Source organism: Denticeps clupeoides, chromosome 8 (genome assembly GCF_900700375.1).
Source record: "Denticeps clupeoides chromosome 8, fDenClu1.1, whole genome shotgun sequence".
Classification (NCBI taxonomy): Eukaryota; Metazoa; Chordata; class Actinopteri; order Clupeiformes; family Denticipitidae; genus Denticeps; species Denticeps clupeoides.
The window spans coordinates 10,500,587-10,525,831 of NC_041714.1; the positions used below are offsets into that span (position 1 = coordinate 10,500,587).

The window sequence follows — 25,245 nt, forward strand, 5'->3', positions numbered from 1 at the left end:
TGAATCAACCCCTTCAATGATTTCCCTCCAGAAACAGTTGTTTTAGTAACAACAGCCAGAAAGTCTTCAAACAGTGCACAAATCAGATATGGGATATGTATATGCATATTGGTATAAGTACCAATTAATTTTTACACTTATCCAAATGACAAATTAAAGTTCATTACCTTTGAAAGCTTTTTAAAAAATGGATGTAAAAATATTTTGAAATTAAATTATTAAGAAAATGCTCTGTTTTATCCTGGTCATTGTCTTATGTAGGTATGTTTGAACCTCATTTGGCTGATGATTAGATGTGCATTTTTAAGGCCATATTTGCTCTGCATTATAATGAGGTACTTTTGCATTATATTTCTAATGTTTTTATATAGATGCTGACAAAGTTTGTTTTTAATATATTACCCCTTAAGAATGTGAAAGTGAAGTGATTGTCATTGTGATACACAGCAGCACAGCACACGGTGACACAACAAAATGTGTCCTCTGCTTTTAACCATCACCCTTGGTGAGCAGCGGGCAGCCATGACAGGCGCCTGGGGAGCAGTGTGTGGGGATGGTGCTTTGCTCAGTGGCACTGGTGGATCGGGATTCAAACCTTCTGATTTCGGGACCGCTTCCTTAACCGTTAGGGCACCACTGCCCCAACCATTAGGTTGTCTGCATAATGCTGGCCACAATCTCAGAACCTCAAGTGTCTGTCTGCCCCATATTGCTATAAAAAAATTGCCCAGCAGACAAAATTATTAAGGCAAATTATTTTAAAAACAAGCTTTATCATAAAAAAAATCAGTTTTCTATTCTAAAGTGTCAATGAATACAAGTCCACCTTAAAATAATATGGTCCAAATTGTGGCACAGTTCAGTTTTTTGTTTTTTCTTGTAAGCAGATTTATTAAAAGAAAAGCAGTCTATGACAAATGAAAATCTCTTTCTTCAAGCAAACTGATGGACTTGTTTAGCAATGTTTGCTCACTGTCCACAAATCTGTATCCAAACAGTTTCATGGTTGGCCCACAAACGTTCTGAACAACCTGGGCTAGTTTGAAAGGTATGGTGAACCTCCATTTCTCCACATGTTCTGATGAGTTCTTCTGTGTGGAGTACACATCACCACTAACTTTCTGAGATGCTTGAGTGTTTTTAAGGATCCAGACCCTGGCCTGGTTGGAGAATGGGATTCCAGCAAAAGTGTACATCTCTGCAGCCTTCTGCATGGGATAGCGTGCAATGTCCTCGTATCGCACCAGCATGTACCGGTTCATCAGCCAATTGGGCCGGCCCAAACCCAACTCAGCTGACATCCGGATCTTCATGCAGTTTCCCTGCAGCCTCTTCACTTCTTCAACGGGCACCTCTCCTTTCAGTGCATGGTTCTTCCAGTTCTGGTACTTGTAATGGAAGGCCACCATTCTAGAGGCCAGAACTGCTCTGGGGTCACGCACCAGATGAATTAACTTGATGTTCATCCTGGGGTCCTCCACCAAGGGCTGGAGGGTTTCCAGCCGCCCCACACGGACTGTCTTGATAGCCCGGTGCTCCTTGCTTTGGCAGGCCTGGGAAGCCAGCGTTAGGTTTAGTGGTCCGCAGTTTCGGTTCTTGCAGCGGTACTTCTCAAACACATCCTTGACCACTGGTGAACAGACATTCTCTTCACAAAGAGCCATGCTGGACTCACGGCGAAACAGTGCAGAAGTCACATGCTCCTTTGGTGAAGGGCTGATGAAGCGTTCCAGCAGGTCGAAGTCACAGAGGAAGAGGCTCTGGAGAACGTCCCTGTAGGTAGCTGTGGAGTTGGCGGAGGCGTTGACCACAGACAGTTTCCTCTCCAGGTGCCACAGTGGTTCGAATAAGTAGAACATGTTAGAGCCGTGCTGGTTAAAGAACTCGCCCACAAACGATGAGCCAGTCCTGGTGGAGGTCAGGATGAGGATATGCTTCTGGGATCCTTTGTCCTTTTCGCTTGTCTCAGTGAACTTGGTCACGTCTGACCCAGAGAGCTGCTGACTGTCAGTTTCGTCCACCTCCAGCCAAACGGGTGCAGAAACTGTGACCTGGGGGGTCTGTTGAAATGTCAGCCTATCAGAGATAGTGGTGGTTAAACAAGAAAAATGGGAAATATACATTGATACTTATCGAATAATACATAATACATTTTGAATTTGTCAACATTAAAGCCTCCTACCTTGAAATAATGTTATTTTCATTGCCAATGAGGATAAGGGCCACAATACAAATAACAATCACGATTAGATACTTGTTCCTCATGCTTCTGACTGCATTTCTATGCCACATATTACTCCGCTTATCTCCAGTTGCTTTTACTTTTCTTCCTGGTTCCTCGGTTCAAGGTATTGTACAGGACAGATGTGATCTCTGGGAAGGTGGAGACATAATGAACAACAGTCATTTCAACATCCTGTGTATAACGAGGCACGCAGAGACACAGAAGCAAAGTAGTTCTAGGACACGGTGAACCAACTGACCAGCACCTGGACCACTATAACACCAAACTAGACGCCATGAATATCTGGTTGTGAATTGAATGGACTTTCTGCCTTCAGGTACTTACAGGCAATATGTAGGCCTCCTTCATGAATAATTAATATGACTGTGTATTGTACATTTACATTTCAGGCATTTGGCAGACGCCCTTATCCAGAGCGACTTACAACGTTTTTTCATGTTACCATCGATGAAGTTATCAGTTCTGGTTCACTAGGACCCACAACTATGAATACAATAATTTTATTCACTATGTTGTAGTTTCTATACATAAGTCACACAATAAGAAGGTTACAAGTTAATTCCACCACTGAGGGGCCAAGACGGAGAAGATTCTAAATGAATGTCTTCCTTTTACCTTCAGAGATGGAGGGACCAAACGAGCAGTACTGGAGGCTCGGAGTATACGAGGTGCAGTGTGAGGTATAAAAAGGGCTGTGAGGTAGGATGGTGCTACTCCTTGTTTGGCTTTGTAGGCTAGCATTAGTATTTTGAATGTAGAGGGAGAAAAGGAGAGGACCGAGTACTGAGCTTTGAGGAATGCCAGTGGAGAGTCTACATAAGGCAGAGGTGGATCCTTTCCAAGTTTTTTGTTAAGATCACTCATCAAGGTAGGAAGCAAACCACCGCCATGCTGAGCCCCGATTTTCAAGCTTCTTTAGGATAGACAAGAGAGTCTTGTGGTTAACTGTGTCAAATGCTGCAGAGAGGTCAAGGAGAACAAGAACTGATGAAAGTTTTGCTGATCTGGCAGCATGTAGCTTCAAAGAAATGAGAGGAGAGAAACTTGTCGTTAATTGTTGATATCTGTAAGATCAGCTGTGGGTTTCTTTAGGATTGGAAAAACTCTGGCTGTTTAAAGGCAGATGGTACATGGCCTATATGGTCCCAAGTGACCCTGGAGGGCGATGAGAAAGATGTTTGACAGAGAAGAAACTGAGACTGCATGGAATTCAAATGAAGAGATGTTAAGATGTGGGAGAGGCAGTGGTGTGAAGGACCAATTTTGTGATATTATAAGGCCAGTACCCCCCTCCTCTCCAAGTTTTGCTAGGAGTGTGGGAGAAAGTGTAGGCAGAAGAGAGGGCAGCAGGTGTAGCTGTATTCAGAGGGGATATCCAGGTCTCTGTTAGCGCCTGGAAGTCTAGGTAAAGTCAGCTTTTCTAACAGCAGATTGGCAGTTCCAGAGCCCACCTACCACACTTGTTTGCAGCGTGAGTATGTTTTGAATGGACTTTCTGCCTTCAGGTACTTACAGGCAATATGTAGGCCTCCTTCATTAATAAATAATGTAACTGTGTATTGTACATTTACATTTAAGGAATTTGGCAGACGCCCTTATCCAGAGCAACTTACAAAGTTCTTTCATGTTGAAGTGAAGTGATCAATTCATGTTGAAGTGAAGTGATCGATGAAGTGATCAATTCTGGTTCAATAGGACCCCCAACTATGAATACAATAATTTTATTCACTATGTTGTAGTTTCTATACATAATAAGAACAATACATCACACAATAAGAAGGTTACAAGTTAACCTAAATATTCTCTAAAGTGGAAGAGCTGCTGTTTGAAAGTGTTCTTACCAGAATTTGAAGCACTATTGCATACACACAGTTCTCCGAATATCAATAAAACCCAGATTGAATGATCTGGAATGAGAGACAAATGGCACCAAAAAAATAATAAAAAATACAGAGAATAATTTAGGTACACTCACAATGTTCAAATTGTCAGTGAATGTGTACACTGTAAGTAAATATAAACCAATTATGTGAGCTTATCGTGCTACAGCCATCAACCTGTCAGTGCATGCTCCTGAGCTGAGATCTTTCCATATTCAAGAGCCACTGGAGCATTTGACAAATCTGATGATCTGCTGAAGCAGAAACAGACATAACTCTGTTTATCATCCCCATACAAATTACATTAATGGCTGCTCTCAAAGCCTTAAAACAGAATTACTTGTGTCTATGTCAGAACAGGAACAGAACTCAGCTAATATATCTAAAGTAAAGTAAAAAAAAAACATAAAGTGAAGTGATTGTCACATGTGATACACAGCAGCACAGCGCACGGTGCACACAGTTTGAAATTTGTCCTCTGCATTTAACCCATCACCCTGAGTGAGCAGTGGGCAGCCATGACAGGTGCCCGGGGAGCAGTGTGTGGGGACAGTGCTTTGCTCAGTGGCACCACAGTGGCACCTTGGCGGATCGGGATTCGAACCGGCAACCTTCTGATTACGGGGCCGCTTCCTTAACCGCTAGGCCACCACTGTATATACAATACACACACACACACATTATTTAATCCCCTCCCCATATTTTTCTTTTCTTTTTTTTGGCCAGACAGACCAGCTTGCTGCCCAGCCCTCAATGTGGGGTGTGTGGGAGCCCCGGGAGTGCTTTTTTTCTCTTGTTGCATTTCAGTCTGGTTGGTCTGGTTTAGTGACCAGTGCATGCTGGGTCCCACAGGGAAACAGGTCATATATGTTCAGTGTGAGCACCAATGACAGCCTCCCTCTCCTGCTGCACATACCGACTACTTTTCTCATCAATTTATTAATGAATTTAAAAAAATGTAAATGTGTGATTTAAAGTTTAGTCTTAATCAATGAACATTTTACACAACAGATTCTCTCTGTTGTAACCCCTGCACAATTGTAGTTTATCTATGTCCTGTCATTAAGGATTGTTTTTCCCCTTTCATAATATAATGTGAAAGATTTTCACGTTAGACTCCACGTGAACTCTACGTTACCGTTGTCTTGTTGTCTTCCCACGTGGTCCCGGTCCAGGAGGTCCTGCTTACATTCATTTTTTTTAAAAAATAATAATATATATATATATATATACGCTCACATATAGAAACGCTCCGGATGGACGTCGTGCTGTTTGCTACTTGAGAACTGATACTAGAGTCCAACACTTGTATGAACTTTTCATGCGTTCTACGTGAAGACAAACCATGATTTTAAAAAAAAACGAGATATGTCGTTCTCATTAAACGCAGCAAGGAAGAAAAATGGGTTCCCCGTAAATGGGCGACGCGCGCAGTGTTTTCTGTCTCTTTTTCTTTTTGCTTTGTTTGAAAATCACTGCGTTTTCATTCCATTCCAAGGAACTCCGCTCGGCTGGGATATCCTGCAAACTGGGTCACGTGGTCTGGAGAGTCTCCCCCTCCTCCCCGCCGGCTTCTTACAAGGGGGTTCTGTTTAAGGGGAAGCCCACGTGTGAGGGGCCTGTGCTCCGGTGGGAACACTTCTGAGGCGGGGAGGTCTGCAGAGGATAAAATCCTCTGGTTCATCAGGAAAAAGCCCCGTGACCGTGGGTGACCAAGCCAAAGTAATACAGATACAGGAACAATGTAATGTGCTGACCACGCACCCTTAGCCGCATTCACATTTACATGCGCCGCGCCGTCGTAAATAATAAGGACAAAACGTATCTATCTATCTATCTATCTATCTATCTATCTATCTATCTATCTATCTATCTATCTATCTATCTATCTATCTATCTGTCTATCTGTCTATCTATCTATCTATCTATCTGTCTATCTGTCTGTCTGTCTATCTATTCCCGTTAGGTGAATTGCTGTAATACCGCTATTGGCCACTAAGTGTCATCCAAGAGCTATAGAAGTAAAAGATCAACAAATTGTGCATTGTTTGATTGTTTGGAAATTCATTTACGTTCAGTTATATCTGATATCTTTTACCGGTAGGTGTGCATATTTACCCACAAAACCCAGGAGCATATTTCAATCATTCTGTTTTTATTAAATGAACATTGGTGGACCTGCTCTTTCATCAGGACATGGCCATCTCGCTCTCTCTCTCTTTCTCTATCTCTCTCTGTCTGTTATTCTGTTTTGGGGTGCTGTGTTCACCTGTACCTATGTTACCTTAACATTTCCAGAAGCCAACTGATCTTTTTTTTATTAGTTTATAAGACACCCTAACCCTAAAACTCTCTGGCGACCGCTAACAGGAGAAGCTGAAGAAAGGTATAAAACAGCCTGAATGATTCATTTGCTACACTCCAATCGGCTGAAATGCACAGAGCTGTGTAATTAATAAAATACTTGGCATATGTGCTGCAATGCGATTCTTGTGCTGCTGTATTCTGTGTTGCATGTGATCCCCAGAATGCTCCCCCACCCAACTCCTCATCGCAGTGACTTTGCAAAACCATGTCTGGATTATGATGTTTTAATCTAACATCATGCCAGTATTTCGGATAGTAGTTTGGTAAGCTATGTTAACATGTAATTATGATTAAAAATCTGTGCAGGGCTCAAATCAATCTCCCGCCCTTATTGTAAATCTTCAAAGTAAAATTCCAGGGTTATTTACTGTATATCCTTATGTTATTAGTATCAGTAAGGATCGATGAAATACACATATAAACTGTATTATTGTATTACTATAGTCGCATTTGTCACAGGTCATGAAAGGCTAATAAATGTTTTTGCGTTCAAACCCCGATCCGCCAAGGTGCCACTGAGGTGCCACTGAGCAAAGCACCATCCCCACACACTGCTCCCCGGGCGTCTGTCATGGCTGCTCACTCAGGGTGATGGGTTAAATGCAGAAGACAAATTTCACTGTGTGCTGTACTGCTGTGTATCACATGTGACAATCACTTCACTTCAAGTGCTGTTCAAGTGCTGTTTTGTGAAAAAGACACATTGGATTCAAATGAAGGAGCTAAAGGGAAAGGAAGTGGGACATGATAATAAAAGGGATTTTATTATAACACAAAAAAAACGGCATGAGTGGCAAAAGGAACAAAACAAGGGAAGAACTTAAATGAACCCGAAGGCGTGAAGCATCAAACTAGGATGAAACAAACGCAAACAGTAAATACGAAAGTCTCGCCATGTCAGTGCTGCTGCAGTCGCTTCCCTTTTACAGGGCTCTGATCACGAACGCCTAATCAACGGCAGCTATCCGTGATTAGAGCCCTGTCAGGCTGACCGGTGCCGGCCGGGAGTCGTGACAGAATGTCATTAACGAAGCCATTGCGCTAAATGCTGTGACGGTTTTTTTTGTTTTGTTTTTTTTTATCAAGTTTATTTCACGGCATTGTGAAAATCCAAAAAGACTGATTTAGTGAAACATTCAGCTCCCCCAGATTGATACAGGACATGTGCAGCACTGAGATTTGTGTCTCTGAGGGATGTGTATACTGCGGCCCCGTCTATGTAACACAGACACGTTGTTTGTGTTTCCCTGTAGACTGTCCTCGTGCACCACAAGATGATAAAGGATTACACTGGGTTAATCTGCTTGCCAGCCATGTGCCTGCTCCACTGAAATTAAACGTGAACACAAAGGCGCAACAGTGATGTTGATGAAGGTCCACGAAACGCGTATTTAAATAGGGACAGTGGTGGTAGACTTGTGGCCAGAGAAACCAGATGTCAACCAGATAACCCACAAGCGAATAACTGCCATGGCCACTGCATATGTGGGCCAGAATGCTTAAACCTCTTCTGCTCCATGGGGACTGACCCGCCTCACTGGCAACATAATAAGCCACAGGAACAGTTTGCATATGGCTTCAATACAGAAATGTTTTAGCCAAGACCATGCACCCCGTCATCCTATATGCAATAATAATGATCGCTGCTTTAGTTGCACTATACTTTGTACCCCTGATGGTCTTTAACATGCCACTATGATATGCATCTGAAATAAGCTTGCAGGCTCAGTGAAACCAGTCTTTGCTTGTGGTTTCTGAGGTGGCCAAATTTTTCTGTAATAAAATATCTGAGATGGATGATACGAGCTGTGGTGAGGAAACAGTGCACGTTGCCTGTTTATATAGGTCACCACCGCAGGTCCCAGTGTTACGGTTCACACGCCATAATTATGCAACCACCAGGCTTAAAAGGAGTCTCTGAAACGGCCTGGACCACTGACCAAAGCTAATTAGAGATTAAGAAGGGTTGTTATAACAAGTGTATCATTGTGCGTGTGTGTAATTTGTGAATGCATGTTTTTATGCTTATTATTTAGGGCTTTTTAAGTTGCAATAATTACAGAACAGAGACCTCTGAGAATTTATCTTAAGGTAAAATCTGATATGAAAGAAAATGTTGCCTTACCAGTTTGAACCTGATAAGAATGAAATTCTCTGGCCTTCACCCAGAGAGTTTTTAACAGGTCTGTCACAAATAAATGGAAATATCTGATTCATTTTGGGGGAAGTGTTTTCATCCTGTAGAGCCAAGATGAATAGAATTTCTCTGTACATCCACCAATATACCTTTCATATTTCACATTTTATGGCATTTATCAGATGCCCTTATCCAGAACAATTTACAATTAGTAGTTACAGGGAGAGTCCCCCTGGAAACACTCGGACACAGGTTTAAGTGTCTTGCTGAGGGACACAATGGTAGTAACCTGTGTCTCTGTGGTCTTCTGGTTCATAGGCAAGTGTCTTAATCACCAGGCTACTACCCCCAGATTAAATTAAAGTGAATGAGGCTTCATTGTATGGCGTGCAAGGCAGTATCGCTCGCCGTCCTCCTCTGAAATAGCAGTGCGGTACCACTGAAATAGCCCTCTGGAAAGGTATGAAGACTGCTGGCCTCTTAAGACGTGTCATTGGATTAGCTGGCTGGCATATGCCTCGGCCACCCGTAGTCAAGCAGAAACACCTTGAGAAGGACTTCTGCAATTCGCGTGTTCTGGACATCTTCTATTTATGCTTCTGCAGCTACATTCTATAGAATGAAGAATGTGAAGGAAATACTATTTTCTCTGATCATTACATTTTCACATTTTTATTTTGGTAAGTCACTATTCTTTTCCCACCTTTGCCTTGATGATTGATGCATTCTACAACGATGACAGTAACATTTCGTACTAGAGCAAAAGATAATCATGTCATATTTTCTCCTCTTTTTCTTTGCATGAAATAAATACAGTTTCAAGTGAGTACTTTGACTTAACTCTGGACTAAACTCTGAACTAAATGTACAAATGAGTATTGATGCTATATATAATATAATACAGTAATATCCTTGCCTTGATGTGTATAGACAGACGGTACAATAGAAGAAAATGAATGTATTGAAAAGGATGGTTATTTTAACTCTTGTGACGTAAGTGCAACTGTAATCCTTGCCAAGTGGATAGAGAGAGCAGAGGTCAATATTTTCAACCAATAATGCAGATGGCAAGAACTTATAAATTGAAGTCATGTGAAAAGATGATGTGTGTTTTGTTCTCATTATGTGCTTGTGTGTGTGTGTGTGTGTGTGTGTGTGTGTGTGTGTGTTTGGCAGCACAAGCTGACTACGCCCCTTATTTTTATGATAATGGAGCCAACAGCAACAACGGAAATATGGCCTTATTCAGTCTGTCAGAAGACACCCCAGTGGGTATGAATTCCTTTTATAAATATATTTTATTTAATTTTTCTTAAATAAAGAGCAACGGAAAAAGAACACATGTTAAAATATAATAGCAAAAGTTGTAATAATGTAATATATATCTTGTATGCAAGTATGTCTGGTAAACTGGATTGATTAAGAGTCACATCAGGCAACACAGAACTTATTGTGTGCTGTGGTTTTAGTTACAAATTGATTCAGTGTGAGCTAATGTTTAACAGCAACAACTGCTTTTTACTTCTAAGTAAGTAAATTCTACTCAAGTAAAAGTAAAAGTACCCATCAAAAAATCTACTTCAGTAAAAGTAAAGTTACATTCAATTACTTGATGTAAAAAAGGACTAGTCATAAGTCCAATCTAGGACTAGTTGTTTTTATTCAACGTTCAGGTGCTATAATGTACAAACTATGTTTAGAACACCCCATAAAACATTTTAAGCACACTTGGCCACAAAAGGGCCAAATTCTGTATTGAATGGTCCAACTGAAAAATTACAATAAAAAGACTAAATAAAGCCAAAATCGGTCATGTCCAAGGGCTGGAGGGGGAAGGAGGCACAGAATCCAGACATTGGTAAGGAAAGGGATTTATTAATAATCACAACAAAAGCGGCACGAGGGCCAAAACCAGGGAAAACAGGGGAAGAACAAAAACAATCCCTAGGGCATGTGGTGATTGCCAGGAGCTAAGAACCAACATGCATAAGTCAACAGTCTACTTTAATGCAGCAGACCCCTCTTTTAATCATGCTTCATGGGCAGCAGATGCGATCACTCAGGACTCCTTGATTAGGTGCCTCGGCTGTGATGGCCCATTGACCCCGGGGCATCACAAAATCAAAGTATCGAAAACTGTGTAATTGTTCAACAATTCCTTATGAACAAATTGTGCTTTTTGTTCTTTCTATAAATCATATCAGTTGTCATAACTAACAAATTAGCACACTGACTACTGACATAAGAAATTAAATAAAGCGCCCTGCCCCACTGAATACTACGGCGGTAAATCTCTTGTTCAGTTTGAGCAATGTATTGTTTGGGATATACAGGTAAAAAGCATCTACAGGCTACTCTACTTATCACCACATGCTTTCACACATTTAATGTGGACATTTTAAATGATGACAGCTCTGTCCAACGGGGCAGGCACATTTTTCATTGCATGATGAAGCCTTATTTGCGTATGAACACAAAGAGCCGTCTGCAGGCATCTTTTTGTCTGTAGAGAATTTGTCACATTGTATCTTGAATCTTGAATATTCTCACATAATGATTATCTTTTTTTATCGCAGTTATCATGTGATAACCAAATATGAACGACTGTTCACTGAACAGCTGTAAAAATTTATGCCATAGACACTCAGCATTGAAAAACTGATGCTAATTTTCTGAGCAACATTCTCTTAACAGCACTCAAGTTATCATTGTTTTTGTCTATGGAATCAGATTTGTTCCAAAGTATTTCAGATTTTAATGTCCTATTTATGTTTGAAATTAAGAAAGTTTGGTTTAAAGTCACAAATCTGATTCCATATGTGTCAAACAAGTTGTAATCATACAGAAGATGATTACTCTGTGCTTTATGCCCCTCCTGCAGCACCCAATATTTATAGTCCTATATAATAGTCCTGCAGCGACTATTTGTGTGACAACCAGGGGTGGTCCTAATCGAAGAGCAGGACAACACGGCTGCATTAATGTGGACACTGACCTTCTGTTTGTGGTTTTGTTCCACGCCCGCATACGTGACAGTCTGAGAAATGGCCAAGGATTTCCTTTTTGCTCCAAGTCCTCTGTTCCTTGGGAATTCAATGTCTCTTCTTATTCTTGCCAATCCTCAACCTCCTCATCACCTCTACCTCAGCACCAGCCATCATCCAACAACAAAACAGTGGGAATGCTGCATGCGGATGCCTGAGCAATTTCCTTTCAGTTCAGGCACCTTTTTTTTTGTTTTACTCAGTAACTCAGTAATTACTTCTTTCAAAAATAAAGTTACAATTTTTTCAAATTGCTTACAAAAAACGACTCAATTACAGTTACGTGAGTAAATGCAATTCGTTTCTTTCCCCCTTTGGATCATAGAAAAGAAAAAAAGAAACAATAAAACGGACCAAATTCACACTAGTACAGAATTTAGTGCATCAGCAGATTAAACTACATCACCATATCAAACTTATTATTTAAAATGATAAATTTTTGGAAAAACAATGGTCCTTGAATAATGAACGTTAATGAACAGCAGGGAACTGTAGCGTATGGGTAGTTAAAATACTCAACGTTTTGTCTTTCAGGAACACTTGTTTACATTCTAAATGGAACTGACCCTGAAGGTCAACCAGTTAGGTATGGGCTGACCTTTGAGCCAGGATCTAAAGAATACTTTCAAGTTGATTCAAAAACAGGAATTCTCACCCTTGCTGAAGAACTTGACAGAGAGGTACAGCAAATATCACCTTTAGATATCGTTCCCTCAGCTCAACGAACTGATTGCCTTTTTTCTTTTCTTTAGGTGCAGGATGAGATTGAAGTTCTTGTCAGCATCACAGATGGCCCTAATAAAGTGAGGAGAGGCACTCGTAGTGTGCAATCCAGAATAATTTGATGTACTGTGTTCTGGTGTTCTGAATCTGAGTTTCCTTTCAAGGTAGTTGAACGGGTTCAGGTATTTGTCATGGATGCCAATGATGAGAGACCACAGTTTCATAACATGCCTGCCATTGTGGATGTCCCAGAGGTGATAGGCATAAAAAACATCAATATAAATTGCAACTGTTTAGTGGTTTTTAAAGTTTAAAGAATGCACATATTATTAGATGTATCTGAAATCTTTTATGCCTTTTTATATAGTCAGAAAATTGTGGGAAAAAAAGCTCTCACCTCATTGAGCCACATTTGAAGAATCAAGTAAAACCAGTTCATGTTCGCTGTTTTTGCAGAGCACATCCTCGGGGAAAAGCATTTACAAAGTGTGGGCTGTGGACATGGACACGGGGTCTGGTGGCTCAGTCACCTATTTCCTCCAGGTAACCAAGTTGGAGACCTCCACTGACACACACTTTGATGGCATAGTGTAGCTTGTTAGGTCAAGTGTTCAAGTTCATTTGAGCTTTATTGTCATTTCAGCTACATACGTGTTACATAGTGATACATAGTGAAATGAAACAAAGTTTCTCCTGAGCCAGGTGCTACACGTACCATTTAAACAAAGTAACGTGCTGACATAAAGTGCTCGTGTGCGACATCGACAAACTGGGCTGCAAAATTGCAGTCATGGGACACAGGCAGTGCAGGAAGGACATTTTGTAAACATGTAGACAGCACGGAGACAGACGGCGCTAAATTAGTGAAATGAATAATTAAGTAAAAATAGCACAAATACCGCTGTACAAAATGGGATAGTGCAGTAAAACATAAATGAGGTAGTGTGTGTTTGTGAATCCAAAGAGGAAAGTCCCTCGGTTGTGGCACGTGACTCTGCACTTGTGTCACGTAATGGGACTGGGAAGACAGTGACAGGAGATTCCCGTCTTATTTAATCAGCCTGGAATACAGGGCTGTGGAGCAGTTAGGATGAGAAATGGAGTGGTTCGAGCAGTGGGTCCAGGGTGAAGGGGGCAGTAGGGTCTTCATATGTTTCATGACCAGCCTCTCGAAGCACTTCATCATGATGAATTAATTGAGAAGATTCATGACATTTTCTGGCATGGGCATGGTGGTGGTGGCCTTGAGACACGTTGGTACAACAGCGATGCTCAGTGAAATGTTGAAGATGTCTTTGAGAACATCTGCCAGCTTGTCTGCACATTCTCTGAGCTTCTTCCAGGGATGTTGTCTGGTCCAGCAGCATTTCATGACATTTCCTCACGTCCGCCATGGTTAGACACAGCGCCTGATCACTGAAAGGAGGGTTGGACTTCCTCGCAGTCACGTTGTTCCGTGTGTTGAATCGTGCAAGTCACCCAGCGCATCCGTTAGGGAGGCGTCACTGTCACGGCAGAAGTTGTAGTCTTGTAGTTTGTGACGGCCTGGGTGCCCTGCCACATGCTCTGCGTGTCACCGCCACCTTGTCACCCTTCCTCAAAACAGAGTCTCGAGCTTTGAGCAGTTCACTTACCTCTGCAGTCATCTACAGCTTCTGGTTGAAACGTGAGGAGATGGACTTGAAGACTGTAATGTGCATGTGTTGATGTAGCTGTTGTGTCCAAGCTGATGATGTTGTCAGTGTTGGTTACAGCCTCCCTGTCAGTGTAATGCACTCAAAACAGCATTAAAGAGCAGAGATGGCTCCTGCTGGCCAGGTTCTCGCATGCATCAGCACTGGCTTTGCGCATCTGACGATCAAAGTCCACATACTGATAGAACTGTCCGTCAGGGTGTGCATTCTGCAGATTGCTAATAGCTCTGTACAGCACGCAGAGCATTAGCATTATAGCATTATGGCATTAGCATTAGCGCTGGGTGGAATGTCCATTTCGAACACTGAGGTGAATTCCCAAGGTTAATAAAAAGGTCTGCATCTCGACCAGCAATGAACAGTAGCAAGAGACATCTAATGTACCTCTAATGTGTACCTGTGTAACACAAGCTTAACTAATACATTATTTTTGACAAACACCTGCATGGATTACATTTTTTTTCCCCTACACACAACACCCCATAATGACAATGTGAAAAAAAAAGTTTACTTGACGTTCTGGCAAATTTATTAAATATTAAAAAACCGAGTTCACATGTACCTAAGTACAACGTCACATTTCTACTGGCACGTTTACTTGGAACGTGGCATAGAAATGGAGGAGTGAAAATTTCGATACCAGTCAGTCAGCAAAATATTGCTTGTACATTGCCACAGGAAAACGAGAAATCGAAGCTCCAATAGGTACAATTAGCTCTTGGGCACGTTTAACATAATCTACAAAGTGCACAGAAAGTAGCAGAACTACAATTTCTTTCTCTTCACAATTAAGTGATTTGCATACCTTGGCAAAATGTTTGGTTTTGCCACAATTATTGCACTTTAATTAAAAAGATGGACAAGCTGGTTATCATTCGATAGATGCCTGTTGGACCCACATCTGAAGGACTGAAGGACAGTACCCCACACATCCCTTTAATTATGAATCCACTGCTCCTCTATGTGAACAGTTAAATGACTGATTACAAAGAAAAACTCCTGGTAAAAAGCCTTCTGAAAGAGCAATTTGGTCATAACAAAAGTAATAATAATAACACAGAAGCCTTTTTAGTGTCAGGCTCAAAGTGCAGTCTGGTGTAGAGTGCCGGATTAAATTACAATTACATTTACTGCGTTGGGGGCTTAAGGAAAATCCTCTTTGGATAGTGGCAGTGAATTCCTTTTTTTTTATTGTGGACATGGTAACTGTGAAGTAGGATGCTGCATGAGGACATGAGGAGAGCTGCATGAGGAGAGCTTTCTTGGCCATTTACAGTTAAAACACTTGTACAGATGATGCAATGCATGCCACGTTGACATCTAATAGAATAGTTCCAAAATGTTTTTGTCTCAATGTCCAGAGCAATGATGCCCAAGTCAAGTTTGCCATAGACCGACACAGTGGAATAGTCCGCCTCAAGCCTGGCATGACTCTGGACTATGAAAAGGCAACAACTCACTTCATCACTGTGGTGGCAAAGGTGAGAAGGCTGTGCAGGTTATGGCCAGTATGTGGCAGATGGCAACGCCACCTGTCACAGTGATGTCAGCTGCATTTCAATTAATTTCTTTATTTACAGTGTCGTACAGTGTTTCATAAGTCCACAAACAAATATGGCCTTACAATATCAACCTTTGCCTGGTGGAAGTTTGTACAGTTGTAGTGTATTATTTTACTGTACCTTACTTACCTCTGTTGTCAGGATGGGGGTGGCATTTACAACGGAAAACAACAGGTGATGTCATCATCGGCTACACTGACAATCAATGTGATTGACACTCAAGACACTCCACCAGTCTTCATCGGGACACCCTACTTTGGATATGTTTATGAAGTTTCCTCACCAGTGAGTTTTCCTTTTTTGTGTGTGGCCAGAAAAAAAACACTGAAGCACTGAAGTAGTTGCAGACTTTAGGTGCAACGTGATTCCTCAAGGCCTCAAGATTTATTGAGCTAAGCCACTGCATTAGTACGATCTACATAAGCATGGAGGCAGCATTTTGTAGTGCATTTAATTTTCTTAGACTCCGAAAACCCAGATAATATGAGGATTAGTGACGCTGCACAGATGTGGGTGAATCATCAGCTGATTACAGCCTTGCTCTGCTGCACTCTGCGCAGTAAGACACACCTTAACATGGGTCTCACATCTTCGGATCTGGGCCTGAATTTAATCAGGTTGAAATTTTAGGTGTCAAATTCATTAATCTACGTTTCAGAGCTTATGTATATGTGTGATGTCTTTAACATTTTAAATTAGTACAGTATTTACATAGCAAAAGTATCTGAGTCTCAAAGTAACTTCTTCCTTCCTACCTTGTATGACGAAAAGCCACAAGACTGCTGAAAAGCCTAAAGAAACTATGGCTTGTTTTTTAGCATGCACATCCCCATTGAGACAGTGAAAAATACAAGGCATAAATGAGGCTGTATGTCATGCCAGAGATGAGGCAGAAGGCACAACATTGTGACGTTTTAATGAGGAGGAAACTAAATAATAAAGGGCACGATGACCAAAACACAAATGCACACAAGAGAAGTGACAATGGAGGGAGAAAAGCAGAGGGTTAAATTATAGAGCAAATAATGATAATTACATGGGGATCAAGTTTTAAATGCTTCTTTACCTTAAAGTGTAGTAACAGTAACTTCAAGCAATTGGGTTCAAGTGGCTTTCAACATTCCATTAGAATTATTTTTCATATTTTACTCTGTTTCATGCTTCATACATTTGTCTTTTTTCAGGGTTCTGAGATATTCACAGTTTTTGCCAAAGATGGCGATGTAGGAAATGCGAACCCCATTCATTATTCAATTGACAGTGGTAAGATGAACATGAATATTGAGAAATATATCATTTCTGTCATTTAAGATGTAACTGTATCTTATACAGCTAATTTGATAAATAAATATTCTATATAACAATTTCTTTCTTCTTAATTTCCATTAACTCAAAGGAGCTGATGGAGTCTTTGGTATTAACAAAACAAATGGTTGTATAACTTTGCGGGTCTACCCAGCACACCTGAGAAAAGAAATGTTCAACATTAAAGTAAAGGTAAGCACTCTGTAATGCCACCGGTAATTGAGTAGGCACAAGCCCTCAACTTTGTGATATTGTGCTTTTATTAATAAATCAAATAACTAAAGGACAGCATGGCACGATGGCCAGAGGCACACACTTCAACTGACATCACTTGAGAACACTCAGCGCCAGGCAGTCCCGTGATCTGGTGCCATCTGGTGAGGCACCTACCAACACTTAATCCTGTCTGTTCTCTAGGCATCAGAGGTCAATGCAGATGGAAACCTGATGGATTCCTCCATTGCCACAGTTACCATTCAGGTGGTTGACCTTAATAACCACCCTCCTACTTTCTATGGTGAGAATGGTCCTAAGAACATGTTTGAGTTGACAATGTACGAGCACCCCACTGATGGAGAGATCCTCAGAGGCCTGAAGATCTCTGTCAATGACTCTGATCAGGTTAGAACATACATTTCTTCAGGACCACATTTGTATGATAAATATATCATTTTTCACAGTTTGTTTTTGAGCCTGAGTTTAGAAACGTGTACAGAAAATTATTGAATTTCTGTTTCCTCAAGTGTGTTAACCATTATTATGATGATGTAATGTCAGTCTGTACAGTCTGCTCAGGGTCATTTTGAAAATGCTCTTTTGAATGTTACATAAATAGAGAGTCTCCAAAAACAGGTGTTCATTTCCTCATTTTTTTTTAGCTCCTTATAGTCTGGCATTGCACAATGATACACAGCATTAAATAAGTAAATCCCCCCCAATGCAATATTTATGAATGTAGCAGCAGCTTAGAGGAGTCCCACTCCAATAATAGTTATGTAATTAATTCTGCCTGCAACAGCACCAATGCTTAGCCCTGCATTGTCATACAGATTTTTTTTGGCTGTCACGGTGTCGTAACAGTTGAGATGAGGTGTTTTTTGCACGTCTAGCAAAATTTGTTGTGTTGCTATGGAGACCAGTGTATATATTATACACATTTAATTGAAAAATTATTTAAAGTTGTATGAATATTGTTATTTTGGTAAGGTAGTATGTGTTATTATATTTCATATATATCTGTTCCAGGGAGCAAATGCAAAGTTTAACCTGCGCCTGGTGGGTCCAGGCCGCATGTTGCACGTGGTGCCCCAAACTGTGCTGAATGAGGCCCAAGTCTCTATATTAGTGGAGAACTCATCAGCCATAGACTATGAGAAATTCCACATGCTGACATTTAAGGTACCTGCACATTCTTTTTTAGCAGCCATTGTGTATTTTTCTCATTATTGTGCCTGATCATCACATGCATGTTGTACTCTTTTTATTCCTATGTTCTCATTTTCAGCTGCTTGCAGTAGAAATCGACACGCCTGAGAGATTCAGTGCAACGGCAGACATTGTCATTCACCTCCTGGACACCAATGACAATGCCCCCAAATTCTCCTCTGATTATTACATTGCTCGCATTCCCGAAAACTCACCTGGAGGCTCCAATGTGGTGTCTGTGACTGTAAGTGGTGAAAACATTCCTGTTAAAATTACCAGCAATAGGGAGGTTATAGGAGGGGAGAGCCTTTCATGGCTCAGTAAGAATGTTACGTACTAGTTTCAGTCTATTTATGCACTAAACAGTGAATTTTGGGGGCAGATTAAATATAAAAATATTTCCATTAGTGCAAAAGGGCTGTAAACCCGAGTAAGCTGCCATATGGTTATCGTTTTCATTCTGTTGTGTAACACGAGTATTTGCAGATGTTCATTTTTCATGATCAACATTTTCAGCTACTGTATTCATACCCTGAATAGCCACTGTGCAAAGCTCCAGCCACATTCTCAGTATTCACAGTTTTTAACTCATGCACACCACAAAAAGTAAATACCATTTAAAGTTCCAATGTTTTGTGGGTAAACACAGAGTTCTATTCCATTTATTTATTCCTGTAGTGCTTGTATTAATTACATGCAATGTTCGTTATGTCCACTGCATTAATAACATGCAGTTACTGACTAATAGTACTGAGTGGTCTGTGTTGCTGATCTCTGGATTTCCATATCATGCTGTAGTATTAATGAGGATTTTACAGTGTCCTATTAAATTTAGGGTGGATCTACAACTAAACAGATGTACAGACCCTCTTGTGTATTAGCGATTACTGCTCTGTCCCTGAATGACACTATAAAAATCAAAGAGAGCATTACCCAGTTGAGAACTGCAGGTTTATAAAACAAGAGGGGCTGTATATTCTATGTATAATATATTAAACATAATCTCTGTGTTAGACACCCCCCATTTTCCCAGTTTTTGTTATTGAAACTCAAGCAATTCTATGAAAGCATACAAAAAAAATACAAAATTGTGGTTAGGAAGGAAAACCTGGAATTTATTTATAAACCAACTTGAATTAAACAGTCGACTTCTCATAGTGTTCTTTCTATAGTGGAAATCAAATATTCTTCAGAAAGTTTTTCTCTTTTACTGAAGTTCACCTTAATGTGTAGTTCTTTTAATGGATGCTTTGCTTTCACTCTTCGGTCCAGTTCATCCCAAAGAAGTTTAATGGGGTTTAAATCTGGAGAATGTGCTGGCCACTAGAATGTTTTCATGCTGTCTTCTTCTTTTTCATTAGCTAGTTCTAGCATAGATTGGAGTTATGTTTTGGGTCATTACTTGCTGTAGTATGTCACTTTCAGAAAATGAGTATACATCACACCTTTTCTATTTCATCTAATTCCGTGTTTACAGGCAGTGGATCCTGATTCAGGTCTGTGGGGTGAAGTAAAATACTCTATACATGGCTCAGGATCAGATATGTAAGTACAGTTAAATACCCTTTATTGTGTCTTTATTTTGTTGTGTATGTGTGTGTATTTTAACTGGTTACCCCAAAGCAGTGAGTCTGATTTCTGTATGCTGTCGCAACCTGTAGAGAATTACCTTCTGTTATTGCTGTATTTTATCTTTGACCCAGACACTTGGATTTACAACAGATTCTCTTGAGCATGGGCTCAGCTCCTGTGGATTTGGCTTTATTTTCTCTGCCCTGCGTTTTATTAGATGAATATAAATAGCTGAAATGTTTTCTCTGTCATGCAACTTCTCAAAAAAAAACTAAAAAAAATGCAACTCTTAACTTCTAAGCCTTTCAAAATCTCTAGCAGATTCACGTCACTGTGTAACGTCATCACATGACGTCTGTTGATATCTGATAGACTCTAAAAAATGAAACGTAGGAATTTACAAAAATAAAGGTTCTTTACAAGCTTATACCTGAAGCAGATGTGTGCAATAGCATGGGTCCCTCCATTCCTCTTTCTGTCCACTCACCACAACCACATGAACTCCAATGGCATTTGGTCTGTAAGTGTCACACACTGCTGGATAAGCACCCATATCTAATGTTCCTGGTGTTAAGATACAGTATAATAATCAGTATAATGAGTATAATAAGCTTTCCCCACCATCTACCTTGACAAAGAAGCCAATAGTTCCCTGCTTTGAATTTAACTCATTGACATGTTATATTTATTTATTTATTTTTATGTTTAACCATTTTCAATTTGTTAGGAGATAGCACTCGGATTAAAGTGACACTGAAGGGCCTGTAAAGTGATTGTAACAGTACATCTGTGTTTAGGATTTTAAATTCATGTTATTTTGCTGCTGACCCTCTACACAGCTTCAGTTGTGTTGTCCAGACATCACAGTCAGCCTTTTGCGCTGTTATCTCTTTTAATCTGGTTATGGGATTTAGAGAGGAAATAGACTTCTGGATCATGCCAAAACCAGTTCGTTTTATTGTTTTTTTATACAGTTTTAGAAATATGTTAAAAAGTTGGTGTTTGAGTCGCATTTTACATTTAAATCATACACAATGACCTATGGACAGTTTTTATTCTTTTTTAAGGTTCCTCATTCAGTCCCAATCAGGAATTATTTACACCCAACCCTGGGCCAGCCTGGACGCAGAAGTGAAGTCCAAGTTTAATTTCTATGTGAAGGCTGAGGACACAGAGGGCAAGTACAGCCTGGCAGAAGTTTTTGTCACTATTTTGGATCTGAACGACCATGCACCGGAATTCAATGACAACTTTCTGGAAAAGACCATGGTCATTGGAGCACCTGTCAAAATTGAGGTCAACGAAACAAATGATCATTGTACAGAACACAAAAAAATCACATAATACATTAAAAAATATTTTAATAATTTCTGATGTGGTGTGTGTTGTACTGTAGGCCATTGATGATGATGCAGAGGAGCCCAATAACGTTATTGAGTACTCCATCATGAAGGCTGACCCTGACAACATCTTTGACATTGACGCTGACACTGGTGAGATCAAGCTCAAATCTTTCATCAAGTCTATGGACATTGTTCAGAACATAACCAAACAGAAGGACTGCACGTGGTCTGTGGTGGTCCAGGCCAGAGACAGAGGGTCTCCTTCCTTCAGTACCACCGCCATGGTGAAGATTGACATCACAGAAGAGGTAAGATGTATGCTGAATAGTGCTACTGCAGCCAACTTATGAAATCACATCTACTGTATCGAGATGCCAAGGCAGCATCTCTGGAAAAATAGCGACACACTTCCTGTCTGCGGCAAACATTTTTAAAGAGAAAGTGAAGTGATTGTCACATGTGATACACAGCAGCACAGCACATGGTGCACACAGTGAAATTTGTCCTCTGCATTTATCCCATCACCCTGAGTGAGCAGTGGACAGCCATGACCGGCGCCCGGGGAGCAGTGTGTGGGGACGGTTCTTTGCTCAGTGGCACCTCAGTGGTACCTTGGCGGATCCGGATACGAACCGGCAACCTTCTGATTACAGGGCCGCGTCCTTAACCGCTAGGCCACCACTGCCCCGGCAACATTGTGGTTGGTGAATGGTGTTGATGATTTCATTTTTGTAAAAGCCCCTTCAACTTCTATAGGCCACTCTCCTTGTCCTGCCTCTTTCCACCTCATTATCATTTAAAGCTATACACACCCAAACGGCGCGTCCTGGGGAAATCTCATTGTGGGATTGTCTAAAAGTGGCTGTGTCAGGGGACCTTTAAAATCCCCTTCTTGGCATATGTCAAGTGTTTGCGCCTTCTTCTGTCCACATGGCATGACATGCAGCAACATTTCAGGATCTATAAAGACTTGCACATGCTGGCTTCAAAACATATGAATTCAGTTGAGCACTTTTTATAATCTGATTATCTTTCTCCAGCAATTTTTCTCTAACATGCATAACAGACCCTGCAAAGGGGGAAAAAAACAATTGATTCCAGTATGTTTCAGTTTTAAAAAGCTTCAGCAGTTGTTCTCCTGACAAGAATAACATAACATATTGTATATGGTCAGAACTGGCCTAGTGGTTAAGGAAACAGACTTGTAGCCAGAAGGCTGTGGGTTCAAATCCACAACTGCCAAGGTGCAACTGAGATCCCCTTGAACAATGTAACATCCCTGGGTGCCTGTCATGGCTGCTCACTGCTCACAAAGAGTAAGGGATAAATGGGTTAAATGCTTTAGCACAGTCATTTCCACTCATTTACTGTAATTGTATATTTTATAAAAGTCCTGGGTTCAGCCGCAGGGCAAGCTCAGAAAGATTATTCTGAAGTCCCTGTTAGTGTATGCACAGATATTAGAGGTTGAGCCTACTATTCTAAAGCCTTTTGTGTTAGAACTTTTAGGCTGCAAAAGAGCTCAATATGTACAATGAACATATTGAACAGATTTGTTTTATGCCTCTGACCTAGTTTAGATTTTTGTGAATGCAGTTGTTTGAATTACACAATGAAAATTGAAAACACCATATCATATCTATTGCATTTGAAATGGTATTAGGTGTCACCATTTAAGCCTTCTGATCTTGTCATTTGAAGTCGTGATCATAAACATTCCTCCTTTTAAAGTAATCTAACCATGTTTCTTGGTCAAAGTTTTCCTTCTAATGCTTATTACTTCCACCCCATCGATCTTATTTCCCTTTATGCTTTTTTACAGACTCAACTCAATGGGCCGTTTGTTTCCTTTTTGATGCAAAGTAGGGACAACCCAGTCAAAGTTCTAGGTATGATCGCTGGGTTCATATGCATCATGGTTGTTGTCACAGTCTTGATCTCCACGATCTCATTCTTGCGCAATAAAAAGTCAAACAAGATCTTGCCCTCCCGTCGCATCATCCGGAAAAGGCCGAACCACCGTAGACAATGGGCTCCCAAAGGAACTGACAATGAAGATGAACAGTTCCATGTGAAGGAAGAGATAAATGCTGCTGACAATGTCAACTGTAACAACAACATGATTCCACAGTATCAACCTCACTACTACCCTCCCCCACCTCCTTGTGCCCCCTTTATACCACCACCACTCCCTTGCCATCACACTTCTGGTGAACGTAACTGGGCGAGGTCCAATAGTTCTGGGTCTGTGGCCATCAAACCTAAAAAGAAACCCATCAAAACCAAAGAGAGCCAAGTAAACACAGCATTGGTGTCTGAGCTCAAAATGAGACTGGAGCAGAGAAGACTGGCAAATCAGTATTAACGTCAATACATGTCAGTCTGAATATTTCAACTATGCTAGTCTTCCTAGCAGCTTTTGTCCAGCATGTAGTTTCTGCAAACATCACCTCATATCAGGTTCAAGGTATGTCCCAGGTTATTATTGGACAAAAACCTAAGAAAGTGGGAAATCATCTTTACTTTGAATTGTCTCATTTTTGGATGGTCACTGGTGGTGTTGCCATTGAATGTTTTTTTTTATATATATGAAAATTTCTTAATGCAACTCTCCTCATTTACTCGGACTTGCATCCCCAGTGGCTGGAATAACAAGAAAATGTCTAACTTTCTTTTTTAAAAATAATCCCATTTTTACATGCAGTAATATAAATTCACTTTGCTCTTGCATAATTATATTTTATATTGTTGTATTATTATTGTTATTTGCTCACACAATGTCCCTTTACAAATTTGTCAAATGTCTTACATTTTAATTTTCAAACCTTGAAGCAATATATATTTCTTCGCAAATTTTAGTAAGTGTAGAGTGCAACTCAAAGATAATCATCTAATCTGGGTCTGTTTAATCCAGTAATGCATTAGATTTTAGATTTTATTTCCTTCATCTCTACCTTTTGAAGGGGGTTTTAAATGCCAAATTACATTTTCCATTTTATAAATGGTGGAAGATAAATGAAATTTATAAATGTGTAGTGACTGAATTGCATTAATGACTTAATGCATCAATGTGCATTATACAAAATAACTTTAAAGCACTTGCATTATCTTTCTATATCTGTATATTTATAGTATCAATCATTTTCTTTCAAATAGATGTAAAGGTTAAATTAGCATCAAAGCTAAAAAAAATCATGTGTTTTCCTGTACCTTGTATATTTCATTTAAAGTTTGTTTCTGTGAGTTGGTGAATAATTTTAATTGCATTTTTGATAAATAAAGGACTTGGATTATTCAGGCTTTGGACACGTCTCTTAGCCATATAATGCCATGCATGTCATATTTGAGACATGCATTTCTGAGACCCATTGCATTACCAGGAGACATAAACTTTGAATAAAACCCTTTTGTATACTATCTGACGTTTCTTCCGTTTGCATCACAACAGTTTTCACATACAGCCGGTATAAAGGGAGATTTAGTAATAAATCCCTCAATGGCCTTTTTTTTTCTCTGGATCTTACGTAAAGTTGTCTTCCACAGTCCACAATACAGTGTTTTGATAAATGAATTATGCAATTAACAGATTGAAATATTGTCCATTAATTTCACTTGCTTGATGGCAATTTTAGTGACACAGAGGGTCTTGTAGAGACAGATGATGAAGTGGAAAATAGGAATTGCAGTCCCAGTGCAGAGCATGATTATGTTTGTTACTGCCCAATGTTTCAGATACGATACAAAAAAAACTTGCAAATTATGTTTTGTTATTTCTTTTTTTACAGAAAGGGCCTAAGAAAGGTAAGAAAAATTGAATTTGTGGATTGGGAAATTTTTTTGAGGCATCAAGAGACAGTCAATATGCTTCACACACATTGATGAAAGATGATGGAGTTAATGATAATGCTGAATGCATTCAGAACAGTAGCTGGGATGTTTTTTAGAAAA

General features: G+C 40.2%; 2 protein-coding genes across 6 annotated transcripts; one reads left to right on the forward strand and one right to left on the reverse strand.

Annotated features, from left to right (window-relative positions):
* Nucleotides 1-733: 733 nt before the first annotated feature.
* chst3a (carbohydrate (chondroitin 6) sulfotransferase 3a) lies at nucleotides 734-12,493 on the reverse strand. The gene is made up of 3 exons (XM_028989178.1): nucleotides 12,329-12,493; nucleotides 2,182-2,373; nucleotides 734-2,087 (listed from the first exon to the last, which is right to left on the reverse strand). The coding sequence occupies exons 2-3, from the start codon at nucleotides 2,290-2,292 to the stop codon at nucleotides 909-911; spliced, it is 1,290 nt and encodes a 429-aa protein (XP_028845011.1). The 5' UTR covers nucleotides 2,293-2,373; nucleotides 12,329-12,493; the 3' UTR covers nucleotides 734-908.
* On the forward strand, nucleotides 9,013-24,259 carry cdhr1a (cadherin-related family member 1a). Of its 5 annotated transcripts, XM_028989173.1 has the most exons (18): nucleotides 9,013-9,309; nucleotides 9,446-9,451; nucleotides 9,806-9,901; nucleotides 12,208-12,353; nucleotides 12,426-12,476; nucleotides 12,561-12,650; nucleotides 12,853-12,939; nucleotides 15,452-15,571; nucleotides 15,794-15,937; nucleotides 16,837-16,915; nucleotides 17,049-17,149; nucleotides 17,375-17,578; nucleotides 18,203-18,355; nucleotides 18,462-18,626; nucleotides 19,860-19,927; nucleotides 21,022-21,250; nucleotides 21,351-21,605; nucleotides 23,120-24,259. In XM_028989173.1, exons 1-18 carry the CDS (start codon nucleotides 9,249-9,251, stop codon nucleotides 23,660-23,662), a joined length of 2,598 nt encoding a protein of 865 aa, XP_028845006.1. In that variant the 5' UTR covers nucleotides 9,013-9,248; the 3' UTR covers nucleotides 23,663-24,259. The 5 variants fall into 5 exon arrangements, with proteins under 5 accessions (XP_028845006.1, XP_028845009.1, XP_028845005.1 ...); XM_028989172.1 differs by having other exon boundaries at nucleotides 9,187-9,309; nucleotides 9,446-9,901; XM_028989177.1 differs by having other exon boundaries at nucleotides 9,187-9,309; nucleotides 9,446-9,897.
* The last annotated feature ends 986 nt before the right edge of the window (nucleotides 24,260-25,245 follow it).